Below are 23,096 nucleotides of genomic sequence, written 5' to 3'. Positions count from 1 at the left end.
CCTGATGTCATGTAACAGTTTGTATGTCACTTGGCTTCTGAAGTATTAGGTACATATAGAAATATTATTTTCATAATTACTAACAACTAGCAATATCTCAGGTATAGTGTGATACACAGACATTGACAATGGAGTTTCCTGCCACGGAAATTCACACCATACCCCTCAATAACAAATAGGGCTCTCAGTTATAAAAATATGAACATAAATACTGTATGAAAATATGAATAAGTGACTAATTTAATAACTTCCCTATTGCAGGACATTCTAGATTAACAATCTTAGTGTAATTGTGTTAGTAACTCTTTGCAATTTATTAACCGATAAGTCACTCTGCTAAAGAACCCAGGCACAAAAAAGGTCAGGATGCCATAAGGAGCTGTGGTTGTGAACTAGAAATATATATAATGGTGTTATAGGCTTATGTGAGTTAATGTATGGGGATGTGGCTGAGGAATAACAGAAAACAGCAGCTCAGCTACTGACTTTGTCCTCTTCCTGGCCAGTTCTGCTTTCCAGTATCATAGTTTTCTAATAGTGAGAGTTCGGTGGGTGCCTTTTTGCAGGAAAATACCACATATCCCTCTCTTTTTTTGAAAAGTTACAAACCCTCAGTCTTAAAGCAATTCAGAATAATATTTCACAAGTTATATTCTCTCTCTCTCGCTGCACCCCCCCCCCCCCCCACACACACACACACACTAGAATCAAACTCATACAAAACAGCCATTTATTTCAGTTACAGACATCTTCTCTGTTTGGCACATTCATTCTCTGGTTACTTGTTTAATCCAATTCAAAGTCAAATGGGAACCAGATTAGAACGTGGCACTCAGTCCTAGATATTGCACCACCCCATTGCAGGATATATGCAGATTCATTTACAGGCAATTTCAAGGACACTGTTTCATCTTTGGCATGTCTTTGGGTCTTGGAAATAAAACCAATTTGCTCCAGAAAACCCATGGGCAATAGAAGGATGTGCAGACTGTGCAATAAGGGCACCCCATCCATGAGCTAGACTAGGGAACCAAGTGCTGTAATGCAGCAATGCAGACAGCTAAGCCACTGTATCCACTTCCCCAGTTGCGTACAGTAATAGTACACACATTTCAAATTGTCAGTTCTGCTAAGAGTATAAGAAAATGAAACCATTAAACACTACGGAATTTTAAATTGGAACATTGCTGGGGCTTTAAAGGAATAAAATGATCAGACGGTAAAACACCTGTATCACTTCATACTAAAATACTAAAACATTATCTAGCTTCATTTTTGTTCAGTATTTGTGAAACCTGCATGGAAAAGAAACTTAATTATGTAATCAAACAGCATATGTGTACACACACACACAAAGTCATTGCTCTTGGGGATCCAACCACTATCCTGTTGTCAGTATTACTGGGTTTAAGGACATAGTGTGATGCAAAATTGGTATGATATTCAGTAGCATTTATCAAGCTGAAAGGTTGCTGCCCCATAAAATGCGATTATTCATAAGACTGTGATTATTCATAAGACTTTTCTAACAGCTTACCTCCTTTCTGTCCATGTTTCAAACTCAAACTGCAGTGCACGAATTCACAGATTCACTTCCTTTGCAGTAGCTGGCTGGTTGAAATGTAAGTATATATAAAAACAGAATGAACAACAGTTTTTAACAAAACAGAACATGTATGTAATGTTCGCATTACTCTCTGAAGGAATGGAATTACATCATGGAAAGCTGAGAATAGCACATACTGCAGGTACAATTAGCAGAGACCCTTAACTTACATCCTGGATGGGTAACATGTTTGTGCATTCACTGCTTTTTTAAGTACAAAAAACAAACTTGTACTACTACAAAAACCTGATCAAAACCATCATGTCCCATCCACGGAGATCTGCAGTGTGGTTGGTAATCAGTCATTCCAGTAAAAGGGCTAAGCCATGACATCTAGATGAGCTGGTCAGAAAATTACTTTCACAAGGGGTCTGAGCCTAAGGTAGGCTGTATGGGGGAAAGTCAGACAGCAAAAAATGGTTAGATGGAAAAAGAAGGAAATGTGCAGTGTTACTGTTATATATGTTAAATATACAACTGGATTATCAGATCTTGTTATAGGCCCATGTTAGTCCTCCAGAGTGCCAGATGTTGCATGACTTAATCCTATGAAAAGGAGGTAAAGTTACTTAACCTTGCTTCTTGAAATGCTGCGTTTAACATAGGCACATCCTGAAATTAGCATCCTGTTCATCATATACTAGTTATGCAAAGTAAAATAAACAATGCGATAACAATACATCGAAGAACAAGTCAAACTGACTAGGCTAAACAGATGTGGAAACATAGTTCAAAATACAAAGCCACCAGGCATACCCATTGTCAGTTTGGAAATGCATTACCATATAACTTGCTGGGCATTCATGAACTATTAGAATTTCCTTGGACATTTAACTTCCAAGCCTGACACAAGGGACACACATATGATTAGTGCACTAAACTGCCTGCAAGGCTTTTTGTTTGATAGTGTGAATAGTGGAGCAGTGGTTATGGAAATTAGTCTTATGACACATTTTGATGTTAAATAAGGGGTACTACATGGAATTTTATTACATTTACAAGAAATGGGAAAGCCACAAAGTATTGAGACTGTGTGACAAATGCACTAACCAAAGCAGACATATGGCAGAAGTTTTAGACAAAATCACAACTAATATTTATTTACATTTAGTCATTAAATCAGCCACTATGCTTACTAGTATGACAAGACTGGCCTGGACTGGTTCATTTATTTTAATTAGCAGTTATAATGTTTTATAACAATGTGTTTATTTTTTTGCATGACTGCTGACTGCTATGATAGTGACTCATAAGCAAATAAATTTATCTTTTATTTCCCTTCTGTCCAAATACTGCAAAATTCTGTAGAATATTTTATGCTATGCCAAATTGCAACATATGGTACTTACCATTTGTTTGATTTACATTTATAAAGTTTTGGCTGGAATATGTGCTTTATTAATGCTTCAATTTAGGTATTAGATTATTTCTTTGTAATCCAGAGATTAAGTCTGAAAAAGGTCCATCGGGATGACGTTTCCACACCAGTTAAGAATCTAAATTCTACTACTGCAGTTAAGAAACTGACTAAATACTTTTTGCAATCAGACTATTTTTAGGCACCGTATATTGTAGCTTCCAATCAATCAATAAATATACACAGCAAGCAACATCTAAACAACCAAGCACAGATGTAAGGTTCATTCTAGTGGACTTCAGTTTAAAGTATTTCTCTGTTTTTTACAAGCAACTTCCACAGTTACCACAAGACATACTCGGTTGTAAAATAGGCTGCTGCATAGACAGGACAGTGATGATAAAAATGCATTACCACAATCATAGCAATAAAATAAACAGAGAATAAAAAATTGGTAGTGGGTAATATTTCATGTGAGGTATGGAATACTCCACAATTTGCACCAGTGAAGCTCTAAAGATTTACATAATATTCCCACACAACAACCACATAAAACTGAAATATGCATAGTACCTATTCCACTTTTTTTTTTTACATAATTGCTAAGCATTTATACTAAAGCCGCGGTGGTACAGCAGTAGCGTTGTTGGCTCACAGCAAGAGGTTCTCCTGTTTGATTCTCGGCTGAAGTGCCTTCAGTGTGGAGACTGCATGTCCTCCCCGCGGTCGAGTGGCCTCCAAAAGATATGCTTGAATGGGCGTGCCTTCGCTGAAGGTCGGGCTGGCAACTTGGCACCATTAAAATCGACTGCCAATCATTAATGGACCGGAGTTCCACTGTGGCGATCCCTAACCAGGAAAAGCCGAAAAGACAAAATTTCTAGGCTCATTTTTCTAACCATGAGCAACATACAGATGCATACAACATACACTTATTGCTCTAGAACTAATGTATCTGCACTTTGTGTTCATACAGGCAAAACTATAACCACATTGAAATAGTTCTACAGACTGCCAACTATAGCTCATTGCAGTTCAGAATGAATGCTGTATGAAGAAGGCAAAAAATGATTGTGTAATTTTCAAAAAAAACTACGTGTGAACAGCCAGACAGATGTAATGTCCTTGCTTCTAGAAAAGTACAGTTACCCCACATAAAGAATGGGCAACAAGGTAGCAATAAGTCTGGATATCATACTAAATTGGTCAGAGTGATGAGCCTATTTTCGACTGGTATCACATGACACAGAGAAAAAGGAAAGAAAATAAATCTTGTTTTAAGCATCTAGCTAACAGGAAAGGCAGATATATGATGTAATAACATGGTGCACAGTCAGAATGCAAGATGTGATACAAGTCATAATAGTAAAATGTGGTGGGATTTATGAATTTACCACATGTACAGAAAATGCACTCATACTGGCATACCCACCTTCCTTCTGGTAGATCACATGTCACCATAGACACCAGTGAACACGTTTTCTTCCATCGTGTCCTTACTGCACAAGAGTCCTCAAATTGACTTCTCCGCACCCGAAGCATTTTTCATATAGTGCTTGGGGATGTAATCAAATATTCAGACTTCATGACTCCTCACCAACAGTTTAAGAATAAAGCTCACAGACAAAATGAATTCAGTAGTGTTTAATATTTGCATACAATGGACTGAAGCAGGTTTTACATATTTTCAAACTGCATTACACTGATAACCCCAGTCACTGTAACCTACACCTGCCCTTTAAATGTTAATGTTCCAGCAGCAGTACATAGGAGATAACAGCATGCTTTTGTCTGCTTTAAAGCATGGGGACTAAGTACGCCAACCTAGTAATTATCAACTTGGTCAGCGAAGGACACAGAAAAGACTATAACCATGTACTGCAAAAATAAATAATTTGGCATCAAAGGAGTTTGTTGCAACTTATTTCATAAATGACATACCTTCTGAGACCACAGTCATCATTGCGGAGGTATTTACCTTAAATAAAAGGAATGGCATTCAATGGTTAAAAGCTAGTCAATATTTTACTGGTAGAATACATCAATATATCCCATTATTTTCAGTATACACATTCTCCTGAATGAACTAGAAAGATTCCATGCTTTTTCAAAAAGCACCATTCCCTGGCCACTCCTGCTTTGTGTACAAGATAACAATACTTTTTGATACAGTGCAGTTCAATGGCTTATCTACCAAAACTCTTGACACAGTATCCACACGAATCAACTGTCTGCATCTTGTGTGCAGGCCTACAGAGCAATCTCAAGTGGCATGATTATTTTTTTTTTCAAAACTTAAATGGTAATAAACACTCTGTCTGTCCACAGAATTAGTTTCTTTCTAATAAAACCAAAAATATACTGAAGACAAGCCTGACTACAAAAAATATATCTGATGCTTAAAGTATAAAACAAACAACATGTGGCCACAAAAAGAATTTTCTCCTAATTTACAAGTTTACACAAGTTTACACACAGCTTACCATAACCACAGAGCATTAAACTGCCTGGAAGTGTGACTTCAGCGTATCTATGACACCCACGGGAAATGTAGAATACAGGTGGTGTACATAAATTGTCAAGATTGCTTCTGATCCACGTTATTTTATTTTATTTTTTGTTAACTAAGCAAACACACTATGGACAAGCCTCTTTCAGGGATGACCCAGGGGCATAGCCTGGTTAAATGAAGAGACTTGCTGAGTCACACAGTAGGAAAATGAAAACAAAGAATCAGCCCCTGGAGTACACAATGAAGTCTGTTAGCAGCCCATGAACTGTGCTAAACAGTCAAGAGCCTGGAAGGATCCTGGAAATAATATGTATTGCATGCTATTATGAAAAAAAATGCAACAACAAAAAACCCTTACACATCATTATTACAGAGAATGCTGCACCAAAAAAGTAACAGTACAGTTAAAAACTTTTTGACATAATCAAAACTTTGCAATCCTGACATGGACTTCACACTTTCAGAAATTGCACTGTGATCAACTGCAGGCACAAATGCACAGGATTTGGGGGAAGCCCTAATTAATTTGATCTTCAGAAACATATCTGAATAAAGAAACAGGATCTCAGCCTGTTGTAGAATGACAGGCCTATACAATAGGGAGGAACAGAGAGAAAGCACAAGTGAATAAAACTGATAAAGTAGCAATCATGGTGAATCACTCAATATGATTTTGTAGAATATTTAGTGTGAACAGTAGTTTCAGATGTTTCAGCAACTGCTAAACAGCATTTTCTAGAGATATGCATTAAAGTCCATGGTTAATGCAGTAATGCATTTCAGAAATAACAATCAGAAAGCATTTTTCTTCTAGGGCTAAGTATCCACAAAAAGCAGAATAACTGAAGGCAGTGCAATTATGGTAAGCATGTTAAGTAGCAGCGTGAATGGGAAATGCCAATAAAGTACATCATCTGCTTAACTTACCTTTCACACCTGTGGTCAGTATGGTATGTAAGGGTGGGGAAGAGAGTGGTTCATAGAGACATGGAAGCTTAAATGTACATCAGCTGTAAGTGAACTACACACAATGCATGCCTATATATTTTAGTATCAGAATACCCTTCACAAAAGCTAGCATTAAAGATTTTCATTCTGAAAGAGCAATGCTAGCTGAACTCCAAAACTGAGGTCTGATGGGATTATGGCTGCATCATACACCAGTGGTATTTGCAGATTTGTCGTCATACACAATATATGGTATTACTGGCTAATGCTGCTTTACAGTGAAAAGTATACACAGCAACAGTCGTTCTATAGTCTTGATAATGTTACTTAAAAGTACAGCCAACATGATGCCCAGTGTAGGCTTTGTCCCCTTTTCTACAAATTTCAGTAATATAAAACAAAATAAACACATTAGGAGCTTAATAACTTGTTTTCCCCTTATATAAAAAGCACTGGAACCTCCTCAGATGATGACAGGCAACTACAACCTCCAATCAGGTCGGTTGATAGTATAAATATCTGAAGTAATTGGAATTCATGTCTTAAGACAGTTACAAAGATAAGCATCTAATTTCAGGCACATTTTTCTGTATACTGTAGTTCTGTTTCGGTGTTGCAGTGTTCAGTAGTTGTGTACATTCTCAGTCTATGGATGTCCAGTGAATAATGCAAAATAACTAAATCCACATTTTAATCAGAGTATAAAGCACAGTGTAGACTACCCTTTGTTATGGTGTGCATAATGTATGTGCAAGGCAGGACACAGAACAGATAGCACAGGACACACCTATTTACTGACAAGGCCAGATATAACGCATGCTTTGCACAGAATGGAGATGAACGTAATGGCATGGAAAGACAGTGTCTTACCAGACTGAACTATTCTACATGGCCACATATTACTAGGGCTGGACAGAGTTTAAGAGTATATAAAACATGATTCATAATAGAGTCCCGTTACAAAACAGGAGGGAATGGAGGTACAAAAGAATATGGGCGCTCCCCCAAATCATCTACTAGCTTCTAACAATCACTAAATTCAGCTTATTGTAGGGAAGTTTGTGCAAATCCGCAAAACGTACAGCACATTATTCACCAATTATTATATCCAGCTAAGTGTAACATATTGTACAGTGTTTCTTTAGCTAGAAATGGTGTTCCAACAACACTTTGGTCTGGGAATAATGTCCACTGAACATTTTGTATCTGTAGATGCAACAATGTTGTAATTGTTCCTCTGTATTCTAGTATCAGTTCTTTTGGTTGCATTTCCTTTCATCTTTGGCCATAATGCAATGCAAGTTACGATGATTCCATATTGCACTTTACTTTGGCAGTAGATAATTACTGTTTTGGGTATCTAGAAAAAGAAATTAATATATTAGCAAAGGAAACCAATATGCCTCTTAGTGTTTATCACGAAGAGTTAATGCTTAAGGCAGGGCAGAATATGACATTCCTGTGTTGCAAATTTAGATACAAAAGGTAAATGAAAGTATAAGGATAGCTTTACTGTACAAACACGATTGCAGCTGCTTCCACCTAGCCAGCCTTTCTTTCTTTTTGCTCTGTTCTAACACACAGATGATAACCCCCCCCCCCCCCCCGAGTCATGATGCAGTCTGAGGGGCTGACCTACAAATAGCCCATGCATATCTACCTTGAATATTGGCACTGCATAATGAGATTAGCATGTGTAACATACTAAATAAATTATGAAATAGGCAAGATAGGATCAAAACTATAATCCGCTTACTCCACTCAGAGTTGTACTCACCAGGCATAGTGCCCTCTATTGCAGCCTGTCACCACCACAGAAGACTCTAGAAAGTTTTTCAAGGCAGACTATGGCAGCTTTTTTCATTCATAAAGCTACTGCTAAAGTCATGGGCAGAACAGCTGTTAGCAGCCCACATTTTCTAGTGTTCTATAACCGAAGTATCGCCATTGGACCCTAATGTACCTGTCAGAATGAGTAACCTTTCCTAAAGGGTAATACCACTGAAGTAGCACACTGTTCCTCTCTCTCCAAAGTGGTTACATTTGGAATGAAGTCTTCCTTTTTAAGTTTAAGATGACCCTTTTGCATTAAGGCAGAAAACAAACACAACATGGCTTTAATCTTACTTTGTCGTTGTCTTCTGCTGGGGTTTAATTATGGTGACTTACTGGCACTGCTGCCCTGTGTTAGGTAACAATGTCACAGACAATGAATATAATTTTAACTACGCATGTATACATCCTCTATTGTCCAGCCACACTAAATGTGCATACCATTTTGCTAGGTCTCCGACACAATTTGTATTTCCTCATCTTCAGAGACCATCAGTGAAGTAAAATGCATATAAAGCTCTCCTGAAACAAAAATTAAGCTTACCGCTTATTTTGTGTGACTATAGTGCAGGTTTCACTTCCATAGTCTGGTTGCTCTTGACATATTCCTGCAACTTTTGAATCAATCGATCCTTCTCCTGCCCTTCTTCCAAGAACTTCTGATCAAAGAAAGTTAAATAAAAAAAACTCAGTCAGTAAATGTGTTTGTGAGCTCCCTAGTGACTACAAATAGAGCACAAATCAGCAACACCTGACAGGTAACTACAGCAGTAATGTTAGAAGAACTTCCTGTGTTAAGTATGTGGTGGTGGACAGTCCACAAGTACATGGACGCTGCATTAAGTTAAGCCTGGTACCTGAGCACCTCTAATGGTGCACAACAGTTATCAGGGGGTTTATAGCAAGCAGGCAGTGCAGAAAGTAGCAGAGTGATAAGATAAATATGCGGCAAAACCAAGTCTTACACCCAGCAGAACAGTAGATCTTGAAGTATGTCCCTCTACGGTAACATGTCGCACATATCAGGATTGCACTGTACTCTGAGCTTTTAGGCTACCGATTCCCATTCTCTGATCCCATAATGTCTTTCTCCTTGCAAATCTTCAGTTCTGTCCTCTATGTGCACACACCTAGTTGGTTTGGAGCAAAATAAATAACCCTTAGAAGCAAAAAACAAAAAAGTGAAAGCCTGCCAGATTGTAACTGGTTTGTTTGGGGATGCAATGCACCTAACATACAAGATGGCCTGCTCATCAAGGCCTTGGGGGGATGTCTATGTGGCTAAGTGCAATCACAGATGGATGCAGTTGATAAAGATCATTATGCTAAGTACAATTTGCATGGTCCAACTTTGGTAAAATGCAAGAGAGTTTCCACCTATGACACCATGTAGGTCTTGGCAATGACTACATCCCTTTAACAGCAGCTCCAAAAGATTACCTTTTACTGAAAGTGATGTTTAATTTATAGCGTTTGGTAATCATTTTCATGTTGAACATGACAACTCTGCAAACACTGTTCTCTGAGGCACTGTGGAGGAATGTTGTAGAAGCAGTCACTGCTGTGATGGAATGAACCATGGCAATCATGGCTGAATTTTCTCTCCCTTGAAGTAACATTTTAAACACACTGATAACCACTTTGATAAAAATAAACTTGGACTCTCAAAGAGCTTTTCTTTGTGAGGCATGAAGGATGGACAGCTAGTCATTGTTTTATTATGTTCTGTTAAGGAAGAATACCAGTATCCTGAAGACACCCATGCAGTACACAGAGTAATAACAGAGGAGGAAGACTGGGAGACTGTTTATCATGGCTTCTATTACTTCTTGGACATGAAGGATGGATTTGTCCAGAGTACCACACTCTCTCTGTGGAAATCCACATTAGGAGAGTTTCACTGCCAAAGCTTGTAACTTAGAAATCCTTCTAGCTGTGGTAATGTTTATTAACAGAAAAACTTGAGGTCTACCCTCATTGTTGGTTCAAACAGTGGACAGGCTGACAGTTTCTAAAATGACAAAAGTCACAAGGGATCAGCAGGCCTCTGACTAAGGCATCGTAAACATTGGTTAATATCAATAAAGCATTCCTGAAGGTTACAGAAAGTGATGGACCTGACCTGGAAGCCTGCATGGAAATTTTGGGTTGCGGCTAAATGCACATTTATGAAGCAGTAATTATTTGTCTATTTTTTATCATACCTATAAATGTGATCTTGTATCCAATTATGTTTTGATTTTCTAAGGAAATGATTACAGAAACCACTGTATATACCACTGTATATATGCTAAATAAATCTGGTATATTTATGGGTAAGGAAATGAGTGTAGCAGCCACCATATGTATATTGAATAAATTCTGTATATATGGGTACCATTTACATTTTATCAGTCATTTTGGGTGTTTGTGTTTGCCATCCTGGACACTGAAAAGTATCAGCACGGTGAGACTGTCAATTTTGAGTCTGGGAGCTTACTTCATGCTTAATTTTATTTGGAGGTGAGGGATACTCTACAGGCCAATTGTAATATTATCTCAAAGTTTACTATCTTCACAACCATTTCTTTTGAATGAATATTCAGTTTGAGACAACCCCCCCCCCCGATTCACTAATCTTCTGTGCAGGACTAACTTAGTCCTGCACGGAAGCGCCCATGTAGGAGCAGGACGGCAGCGTGCCATGCATAATGAAGGCACGCTGCCTGAGGTCCTAGGCTTACACGGAGCGTGTACGAGTGCATGGGGGTGTGTCTGAGAGCAGAGCTCGCAGAATAAATACGCCCCTGCCATGTAGAACAGCAGAAAGTGGAAATAAATGAGTGAGACCGCTCATAGGTGTCCGCATATCACCACCAACAGTCCATGTGTACAACAGCAACAGGACATAAAAATCAAAAGAAGAAACCCCTTTATTTTTTTTTTTAAATCAGAGTACAGCTAACCGTAGGTGGGCGGGTGTGCCTATTGCTTAGCTACGGTTAAAGCAGCTTAAAAGGCTGAAGAGGCTAACAAGGAAGATGTATGCAAATGAAGCAGCACAGCAACAGTGTAGTGGGCAGAGCATTTGCCAAACAAGCAGGCATTCCCGGTTCAAGTCCCACTGCAGCACAGTCTATTTTACATGGCAAAGCATGGTATAACCAATATTTTTTATTGCAAAACCCACTAAATAACATATTTATGAACTGGAGTACTGCAAGAAATGCAAATGTGAAGAGTCAGTGTCATAATGAATAAGGTAGTAGTAAGCAGGTGTAAGCACAGATAAGCAGTAGTAAGCATATGCAAGCACTAGTAAGCGTGCTTAAATGTGTTTGCGTGGGGGATAAGCACTGCCTACACAGGCTAAGCAATGTAGAAGCTAACTGAGTGTAAGACATTATAACCTGAAATAAGCAGTGCTTCCCACTGTGCAAAACCCACTTACAACTGCTTTAAAGTGCCTTAATCACTCTGTATCCAACTGGCCTTGTTCTGCCCAGCAACAAAATAAACAGCCATGCAGGTCTCAAACCCAGGCCCCTATACACCATAGTCCCAGTAGCTATCCACCAAGCCATCAAAGAAGTACAGAAGAATGAGGTAGTAATAAACATGTCCTCACCATAGTATAACCAAACTGAACCTGTGAAAGGCATCAGTATACAGTCATATGTGCCATAACCGACTACATAATATAAATATGTGAACTGGAGTACAGCAGTAAGCCCAGAAGTGAGGTGCACTTGTAATAGAGCGAAGTCCCCAATAAAACACAAGGACCCCACAGTGTGTATGTACACATCAATCAGGGATATTAGGCATACACATAAGGTGTAATGAATAACACAATGCCAAAAAGGCATGTCTACTGTAGGCAACACCAAGCATTGCTCGGGCTAGCTTAGGAGGCGTGAGCAATGTGTACACCAGCTAACTCTTTTTGCCCAGTGGTATACCCCTTTAAACAATGCCAACCTTAGGTAAGCAGGTTTGCCCATAGCTTAGCCTTTTCAAAAATGGCCAATCATGGAAAAGTGTGGGAAATCAGTCCTACTTAAACCCACGAAGTGGGAATACAGCTCATAACTGGTTGTAGCTGCCCCTTGCAGGCACTATGGCAGTAAGGGGAGAAGGAGTGCACTTCCAGGCACAGCGCTGGTGTATCCAGGAGTCCAACGTCATGGCTGGACTCCTAGTTAAAGACCATACACAGAGACTGCTGCAGGGCCAGTACCAGGGCTCTCAATGCAAGGTGGAGGCCTGGGACCATCTTGCCCATGACCTCACCAGTGCCACTGGCATACCCCGAACTGGTGAGCATGTCAGGCACCACTATGCTGACCTGAAGTGGCGGAAGGGGGATCTCTTGGAGGAGTGGCTCCAAGAGGTTACAGCATCAGGGGATGCCCCAGCCATGTGTAAGTATCAGTCCACTACCTGTTTAATAATTGCCAGCTCAGGTACATCATGGATAGGTATGGCTAAATATTCCTCTTATGTCCCACACAGCTGCAATGGAGTGGGCCTCGAACCAGGAGGCCCACATCTGCCGCCTGGCATGGTTGCGATGCGTGGCAGGTCAGTATTACTCATGCTTTTACTGTCATAGGAAATAAAAATAAAAGTAGTAATAAAGTAATTGCTAGTATAAAACCTGTATTGTTCAAGGCAAGTACTGCATACACTACAGAGTATGGCAGGAAGAGTCTCATATTGTTAGTATGGCAATAAAAGTGTAATACCCTGACAAAAAAGGTCTAACTGCTGGACTGTATGTGTATATTCTGGTATCATATGGTAATGTAGATTTGCAATCATGTAATAGTACTGTAGTATTAAGCACCGTTACCCACACCATGCACCATAATGTGAATGTGTAAGAATGCCTGTATATGACTGGTATAATCCCCAGAGGCCATTTAGTACAACTGAGAGACACAGACAGTAAACAGGGGAAATGCAGACAACAAAACTCGAATAGCACATGCAACTGAGATGTGAACTGTTTCTTTATTAGCACACACAGCCACGGTTTGAATCCTGCCAGTAGTAGTAGTCTGCATACAGAATTATACACCACAACTGTACAGATATGTCCAGACTGTCTATTAAAGTGGCCCATATCTAATGCCCATCAACCTGTCCCTCTGGGAAATCACTGGGATGATCCCAGACGTATAGGCAACAAACAGGAAATACAACCGATTGACACATATCTATGACAACAAACCTGGCACACTAGCAACTCCCAAATACCTTATGTGACTAAGATGATACGTATGTCCCATTTACACCCCAACCTGTTAAGCTGTGGTCAGAGTGTGCACAGTAACAGAGTGAGATGTATGTGCATAATACTAATGTGTAATCTGGAACCTTGTGTGGCAACAGTCAGGTAGTGCTAATAAACATTGCTCCCACAGATACGTTGGATACAAACACTGTGCTGTGAAATACAGACCAATATAACTTGTACTGGTACCATCCACCCTGGTATTGTAGGGGATCGTGAGTGTTGCAGTTTCTCTGAATAATAAAGTATCACTGTCGCCCACACTGTGCTACATAATATAACTGTGTAGTAAAGCATGTATGTGTGTGTGTCAGGTCACTAAAGGTGGAAGAGGGCAATATTATAGATATGTCCAGGCATACCAGCATGTGGTAAACACATGGCCAGAGTCTGTGCAGAAAGAGTTGGACAGCATAGTGCAAAACATCAACCCGGAATCTGGCTGTATGTGTACAAACAGTTAGTCAGTGTTAACAAACATTCCCTCCACAGGTATACCAGGGAAGAGGTGTATACTGCAGGTAAAACCGGTTCATGTGTAATGATGTTGACAGCCATATCAGTGTACAATATAGGTCTATAGGGTAGTGTAGCAAGACTTGTAAGGTACAGATAACTGCACTGACTAGGATAATGTGGAGTACAGGAATATATTACTTGTTAATTGACATCTTTCTCTCCTCCCACCTTATCTCCAACAATAATCAACATACCCACCCCAGCTGGTATGTAGTGACTCTGATAATGGCCATTCATTTGATAAATAGTCTAATGGTTCCCATGCATGTGCCATATTGAATTATTCCAACATTGTTGGCATGGTGCCATCAATGTACCTGCATGCTGTTCTTATTACCACTGTGGTCCCATATATGCATGTGTTCTGTTTGCTATGCAACTGTTCCATATCTGGTGTCTGGGTTAATGGGAACATCTATGCATGCTGTTATACCTAACCCTGGAATGTGTCGACTATTGCTAAGTCATATATGATGTTGAAATGTAAACACTATAGCACGCTTGGGAAGGCCGGTCCCAGCGGACCCACCTGTCCCACCTCAGCTGTCTGAAGCACCGGGCACCAGCATGTCTGGGGCCCAACCCCGCACCTCCCTGTCCATTGGTCCTGCACCACCTTTGGGTGGAACTGCTTCAGGGGATGGGGCTTGCCCCCCTGAGTGTGGGCGCAGACAGGCACTTTTCACCAGGTTGGGGTCGTGGTGCGTAGAATGATCAATGCCCAGGTCAGTGATCTTCTACGTCAGCTTGAGGGCCACATGTCGCAATTAGAGAGTCAGCCTGGCTCTGTGGCTCATCCCCCTGCACAGCCACCTTCGGGGCTGTGAAGGTGCAGTGGTGACTGCCCACGGGTGGGGACCTCAGTCCCACTGTTACCACTAGGGGGCTTGTGGGCTTCCGATATCCCAACACCCCTCCCCATCAAGGTGTTTACCCCCCATGTGTCATATACCACCCCTGTATACATCTTGTGTGTCTTGTCTGTTAACCTACCCAGCCTACCTCCCCAAATATACCTACTACCCCTTCCCAACATCCCACTCCCACCTGAAAAAAAAGGGCAATCTGTTCCCACAAAAAAAATCTCACTCCATACATAGCTGTCCATTTCACACACTTGTCCACTGGACACATGTAATTTGGTCTAGTTGGCATCACAACAAATATCTGTTGTCCTCCCCCTTCTCCCAAGGGTTTGAGTATCCAAATCTACCTCCTACCTACCTATCACATCTCCTATGGGGGAATGCACATGTACCTGCATATATAGCAGGCTCTACAGGCATGTCACAGCATGGGGTAAGACACACCTGTGTGAAAGTGCACAACCACAACCAATGTGAACACAGCCACAGCCACATATGTTAAGCTAGCATAATATTACAGTATATGGACTATCTGTTCGACACCATCCTCATATGTGCCACTCACAGACTGACCCTACATACCCTGGGCTGCTACACAGTTTGGTCTGATGGCTGTCTGTGGTATGGGACATGTGTGTGTGTATGGCCCTACAAACATGTACGCCAATACAGTACCACACAGTGGAGCAGCATGTAACATCAGATAGGACGGGACCTAGAACAATGACATCTACCACAGTCTGTACACAAGCTAAAGTACATATTAACAATAAACACACTGTCGACATTCACCATAAGTACACAGACCTCAGTACTATACAAACATCCAAAGAATGTCCACGTTATGTCATCAAATATAACCCCTACTGTACATAACATGTGTAGCAGTCTGATATCTCACTGGCTTATCATCAGATATGATGACACTAATTATGGTGTACAGCACATATGCACCATTTCATGCACGACATATGTACACAGGTTGACAGAGTTGTGGCTGGAAGCACATACACAGGGCCAATAATGACATGTTGCTGTGATAACCTCATACATTTACTGTTGTAACAGGGTTTGTTGCAACATATGTCCTATGAGGGATAAGAAGCCAGTAACTGTCGCAGCTTTCACCATCTACAGACTGCAATCGTCACACTGCCTTCTGCAGTCCACAGACAGATGCTCCGTTGGTAACACATGAAACCAAAGGCACAACACACTGCCCAGTCTGCAGATGACCCTGCAGATGGAGATTCCTCAAACATGGAACTGACATGGCAGGTATTAAAACATGTAGGACAGTCATATCCACACACACACTGTTAAACCAACAGTACTCCAAATGCAGTATAGCAGCACTTACAGTCTGCAGTCAGGTCAGGCACATCCCCCTCCTGTGTGTTGCCCTGTTTCCACAGTGTATGCTGTTAGAGATAAATCCCCAATCTATCTGAGATGTTGTTTGCCAAACAGATCTAGTTCCAGCTCACAGTGAATGAAAAGGGCCAACACCAACATGATGTTCCTAGACACTGGAGTGAGTTTCCATGCAATTGGCTATGGGAATGTTACCACAACTGTTCCACATGCAATCAGCTAGGGGAGAGCTGCAATTCATGCAGAGGCCATCAGCTGATCATGAACATCACTTAAATACACATGCTGCTGTCAAGCAAAGCAGGTGTAGGTTTCCACATCCACCAGAGAGGGAGTGGGAGAGGCAGACAGAGGCAAGGACAAGTCAGGGAGTGGTAGGAAGAGTAAAACCTAAGCATGTTTGTGTCACACACCTACCAGCACAGGGTATCAAACCCCTGACGACTATGTAGTGCTATCACAGTTCTATGCAGTTATTGGATACACCACATGGGTTACCTGTTGTGGAGCCCTCAGAGCATATGTGATGGTGACTGATACCTGCAACAGGGATACAGTAGGTATATGGTAGGTGACATACATGTGCCTGTCTGCATGAACAGGTGCCAGAATCACCACAGCCACACTCTCACAGGGACGCACACACATTGACACACTTGGCAAGGCAAGGGATGTAGAAATTAAGAAAAGCAGTGGGAAATGGTGGAGGGTGAAACTATATCTGAAGAGGAATAGAAGGAGGAATTCAGAAGGTGCAATTTGAAAGTGGCAGGTATTATATGGGATCCATATATGAAATTGCTGCAGAGGTGCTTAGAACTTCCCTTCTGTTGCAGTGATGTTGGAAGGTGGGCGAGTGCAAATGTTGGAGACATGGAGAAAAAAAGCAAGAACTTCGCATATGTTTTGGGAGTACCATGTATTTAAAACTTTACAGAAATAGGAAAGAATGGATGAGAAGCAAGTCTCAAAATTTTTGAAGTTTATACTCCTGAAGTCAGGCAGAGAGGAGGATGAAAGGAGATAACAGGAGAATGTGCAGTTACAGTATCCGGGAGGATGAATGAAGATAGTAGAAGACAGTGCACTTACTGTATCCTGGAGGACAAATAGAGATAGCGCACTTACTGTATCTGGGAGGGTGAACAGAGATAGCAGGAGACAGTGCACTTACGGTATCTGGGAGGATGAAAAGAGATAGCAGGAGACAGTGCACTTACAGTATATCCTGGAGGACGAATAAAGATAGCAGGAGACAGTGCACTTACTGTATCTGGGAGGAGGAACAGAGATAGCAGGAGACAGTGCACTTAATGTATCCTGGAGGACGAATAGAGATAGCAGGAGACAATGCACTTACTGTATCTGGGAAGATGAATAAAGATAGCAGGAGACAGTGCACTTATCATATCTTGGAGGATGAAGAGATAGCAGGAGATAGTGCACTTAATGCATCTGGGAGGATGAAGAGATAGCAGGAGATAGTGCACTTAATGTATCTGGGAGGATGAATGAAGATAGCAAGAGACAGTGCACTTACCATATCCTGGAGGATGAAGAGATTGCAGGAGACAGTGTGCTTACTGAATCTGGGAGATTGAATGGAGATAGCAGGAGACAGTGCACTTAATGTATCCTGGAGGATGAATAGAGATAGCAGGAGACAGTGCACTTACAGTACATCCTGGAGGATAAATAAAGATAGCAGGAGACAATGCACTTACTGTATCTGGGAGGATGAATAAAGATAACAGGAGACAGTGCACTTACCATATCCTGGAGGATGAAGAGATAGCAGGAGATAGTGCACTTACTATATCTGGGAGGATGAATAGAGATAGCAGGAGATAGTGCACTTACTATATCTGGGAGGATGAATAGAGATAGCAGGAGATAGTGCACTTAATGTATCTGGGAGAATGAATGGAGATAGCAGGAGACAGTGCACTTAATGTATCCTGGAGGATGAATAGAGATAGCAGGAGACAGTGCACTTACAGTATATCCTGGAGGACGAATAGAGATAGCAGGAGACAATGCACTTACTGTATCTGTGAAGATGAATAAAGATAGCAGGAGACAGTGCACTTACCATATCCTGGAGGATGAAGAGATAGCAGGAGATAGTGCACTTACTATATCTGGGAGGATGAATAGAGATAGCAGGAGATAGTGCACTTACCATATCCTGGAGGATGAATAGAGATAGCAGGAGATAGTGCACTTACTGTATCTGGGAGGATGAATGAAGATAGCAGGAGATAGTGCACTTACTGTATCTGGGAGGATGAATGAAGATAGCAGGAGATAGTGCACTTACGGTATCCTGGAGGATGAGCATGGAATCTTACAGCCAAAGGCTAGAAGGGTGGGATAGGTGGGGAGAAAAGATGGTGAAGGTCAATAATCTGAGGATGCAGAGGGGTACTACGGCAGTCCAGGGGGTAAGACAAGTAGGGAAATTTGAAGAAGGATTGAGAAGAAATATTGGGCAGGTATACTAGATTATAATGTTTATAAATATTTATAAGTGGATTAAGTCAGTTTCTGTGGAGCAGGGAAGGAGTTACAAATAGTTTCCTTGGAATATATACACCATCAGTGGTTGTAATTAAAAATGAGTGGTAATCTCTCCCAAAGGAGAGTGGGAGTCAGTGGAAAATAAATTGTGAATTAATATTATGGTGCTGAAGTTTAAAGGTTACAATATATGCACAAAAAGAAGACCGTTAACTACTGTTATACAAGGTGTACTTCTGCAGATATTATTATACAAGGGCTGACAAAGTAAAATGCATTAGCTTTTTTGAATGTTAATGACAGTGTATGTACTGCGATGTTCAACAAAAAGAATAAAAAATATATATTGCATGCTTGAGTTTAATATGATTTAAAATGCAGTTACTCTCGCATAATATATGGTTGCCTACCACAGAGATGCTTGTATCAATTTTCTTCTTCAAAGTCCTTTGAAAAATGACTAACAGTAGGGTAAGCCTAATCACTTCACATGGAATTATCCAGATGTGAAAGTGTGAGCTTCAGTACAGAGAACAGACAGAAAGATGAAGCAAAGCTCCCTGCAGTTCTGCCTACGTTGGAGTGTGCTGCTCACCCACCCACAGTCACACAGATAGCAGACACTAGACCCTTGCAGGTTCTCATGAGGAATAAGGGCAGAGCAGATGAAAACTGCAACTGGGAAAAGTTGTTACACAAGATGAAATGTTACCATTTAATGTGACAATGGCACTCCAAGAACAATACAACTCTGGTAGTTTAGTAATGGCTGTTTCACACAAGTTTTTTTGCAAACTTTTTAGCTCAACTAGAAAACCTCTTCAGTTTATAAGACTGCCTTTGCCCCACTTAATGGTTTAGCATGTATTTTATTGGACAGGACTTGGTCTGACAAGGTCTGCTAATGGTGTATCAAGACCAGTCAAGCAGAGAGGTAGGAGGAGCTGAGAACAGAATTTTAACTTTGCCACCTTGCAGTGTTAGAGGGATACCATCTACTGGAAGCTGAGCTACACCATCCAAGAGTTGTGTAATTCATGTTTTCACTTAGACTGGGGCCCCAAAATGATTCTTAACAGTACTTGTTTTGTCTGGAGGAGTGTTTCCCACCTTTCCTGTAACTAGTCTAGTCCAGATACAGATTTGCTGTATCCAGGACCGTTTGTAAAGTTCCGAGTCCCAAAGCCTTTTTGTGTTGGAGGGAAGCATTCTAGCTTATCAGTGGGAGTGGTAAGCACTAGGTAGCCTCTCAAATACAAGATCCAGGTACAGATTCTTAGTTTTAGCACTTGAATTTGCTTATTCGTGCTCAGCACTTGTTCAGAACTTGTTGTTAGCACTAAATAAGCTACAAATTACTACAGCACTCAACCTTCCTCTTTACCTAGAGGAAAACGGTTTTTGTACTTGCTTTCCTCACTTGCTTAGAGAAAAACAGCTCTTATACTCACTTTCCTCACTTGTCTAGAGGAAAGTAGTTTTTTATTCAAGCATGTCCAAGGGTCAGCTCCCAGTGTTCTCTCCTATCTAATGAATCTGGGAATATTGAGGCAATGTAGCAATTGCCTTATGTACACAGACAACCCTCTCCTCCTACCACCCAAAACCACAACCTGGGACAGATGCACTTATCTAGCCAAACTGGAGGTAAAGCTCTCTCCAATCAAGACTGAACTTGACAGTCAAGAGAAGTTAAATACTTGCACCACACCACACTCATCACATAGTCCCATTAAACCTACACCACCAAAATCCACAGATAAAAACACAAACACATTTGCAGAGGCTCTCAATAATAATCTGCTCAAGCAGCAGAGACCAACGTGCCCAACACACTAGTCATAGGTGACTCTATAGTCAGGCACACTGATGTCCCACTCACCAGGCTAAACAAAGAGAAGGTTACTGTCAGCTGCCTGTCGGGTGCCAGGATGCGCCACATAACCCACGCACTCAGGTCAATCAACAAGTACAAATATCATTCTGTCCTTGTCCATGTTGGTGTGAATGACCTGAGACATACCTCCCTGGACTACATGAAAAGAGACATGGAAGAGCTCTCTGATCTAGTAGCTCAGGCAGGTATGACCCTAGCCCTGAGTAGCATCCTGTCATCTCCCAGAATGATACTGCAGTGCAAGGACAAAATGACTGACTTCAACAATTGGCTAAGCTTCTGGTGTCATTCTAAGGGGATCCAGTATCTGTCTGCATGGGCCGACATGGTCGACAGACCACGACACTTTGCCAGAGAGGGCCTGCACCAGTCGCCCCCTGGGATTCCGGACACTGGCTAAGGCTCTTGCCGGCCCTATAGTGCCTTTTTTAGGCAAGGTTAAATGACAAATTCACCACCTTAACAGGAACAGGCAAGCAAAAACTGAGGGTAATGCTACTCAGTGCTAGAAGTCTAAATTTCAAAATGTGCTCACTCGAGGCACTCCTTAAAATGGAGAACATCGATATCTGTGCAGTGACTGAGACCTGGTTCAAGGCTCTAGAGAACACCCCTGCATTACCAAGCTATAACTCATACCACACTTTTCGGCCATCTAACCTGGACCAAAACACCAAAGGCGGAGGTGTGTCCATATTCATTAAGGATATCCACACCGCCAGGCTAGTTGCGCAGCATAATGCATCCAAGGTTATCCAAGTGCAACTAACTCTGGGCAAAACTGCAATCCAAACTGTAGCCTGCTACAGATCCCCCACCATGCCCCTGGATTCCCACTCCTCTTTTCTTGATATACTGGAAAATATTAGGGTTCAACCAAACACCCTAATAATGGGCGATTTCAACTACCCCACCATTAACTGGGAAAACTACTCATGTACCAACTATTTCACTCAACGCTTTCTGGAATTCACAAATTCCAATGCCCTGAATCAACTTATCCACACCCCCACCAGGGGCAACAATATCCTAGACCTAGTCATTACCAACATGAGTGATCGGTGTTCCACACCTGAAATCAACTCCTCATTGGTCAGATCGACCATAAGCTAATCACCCTAGATATCCGCATCCCGCCTCCACCCACCATTAAGGAAACCACGGTAAAAAAATTTCTCCAAAGCCAACTTTATGCTTCTTAAGACAGAAGTGGCGAACTTCATGACACCCATGCAAACGGACAATACAGTTACGACAGCTGAATCCTACACAAATGCACTCTATAAGCACTTACACGAGTGCATGGATCGTGCTATCCCAAACAGAACCAAGACGCTATCCTCCAAAAAAAGGAAACCAATCTGGTGGTCCCCTGCCATAAACAAACTCTATAACTGAAGGAAGAAACTGTTGCAAAACAGAGTAAAATCCCATGAGTGGAGGAGCTGCCTGGTCAGCCTCAGTAAGAAACTGAGATCCCTTATAAGATCCTCCAAAGAAGCTAGCTCCAAAAACAAAATTGCCACTGATTCTAAGGGCAACCACAAAGCATTCTATAGCTATGTCAAGAATCTCAATGGCAACACCCAGATCTGCTCAGAGTTACAGCACGGCACGAAAATTACAGAACCAACTGATACTGCCAACATCCTGTCGGATAGGATCAGTGCTAACTTTAACCCCCTCTCTCTCCCTAAAGGGCCCATATCTATACAGGAAGAATGCAGAGTCCTTGTAATCACAGCTATGCAGGTAAAAGCTGCACTCTCTAAAACCAAAAACACAGCATCCATGGGACCGGACAACATCCTGGGCTGCGTTTTACACGAACTTCAGAACGAACTGGCTCCCACCTTAGCACCATGTTCAATCATAGTCTCACGTCAGGCTTTGTGCCCACTGAATGGCACACAGCAACAGTTATCCTACTCCACAAAGGGGGAGCCACCACTGATCCTGGGAACTGTCACCCTATTAGCCTGACAAGCCTGGTCTGCAAGGCCATGGAACGTATCATCATGGAACTCATAAACAAAGACATTGGTAACCTCCAAACTCTGGACCCCACCCAGTTCGGGTTTGTGAAAGGCAGATCATGCCTTCTGAACCTGATTGACTTCTTTGAGGCAGGCACCAAAGCCGTAGACGAGGGTAAGGTGGTTCACTCAGCCTATCTTGACCTCGCCAAGGCTTTCAGCACCATCTTCCATTTTGGAATTATAGCTAAACTCACTAAACTAGGTATAAATCCCCACGTCACAAGATGGGTTGTCAACTGGCTCACTGACAGAACCCACACTGTAAAAGTTGCAGACTCCAAATCTGACTTCAAACCAGTGACAAATGGAATACCACAGGGTTCTGTCCTGGGACCTCTCCTGTTTGG

At 41.5% G+C, this 23,096-nt stretch overlaps 1 protein-coding gene across 2 annotated transcripts in view; it reads right to left on the bottom strand.

The window, feature by feature from the left end:
• Positions 1-7,312: 7,312 nt before the first annotated feature.
• LOC122811395 overlaps positions 7,313-23,096 on the bottom strand; it is a gene marked incomplete at its 5' end in the record, with an annotated part of 129,684 nt that continues 113,900 nt past the window's right edge. For both annotated transcript variants that reach the window (XM_044083215.1, XM_044083216.1), the window contains 2 exon segments: positions 7,313-7,783; positions 8,801-8,915. In XM_044083215.1, coding sequence (XP_043939150.1) covers positions 8,817-8,915 — 99 coding nt within the window.

The sequence above is a fragment of the Protopterus annectens genome, chromosome 9.part0 (genome assembly GCF_019279795.1).
Source record: "Protopterus annectens isolate FY-2018-M chromosome 9.part0, PAN1.0, whole genome shotgun sequence".
Taxonomy (NCBI): Eukaryota; Metazoa; Chordata; order Ceratodontiformes; family Protopteridae; genus Protopterus; species Protopterus annectens.
Note: the sequence above shows the minus strand (reverse complement) of the source record. Positions and strands in the feature narration are given on the sequence as shown.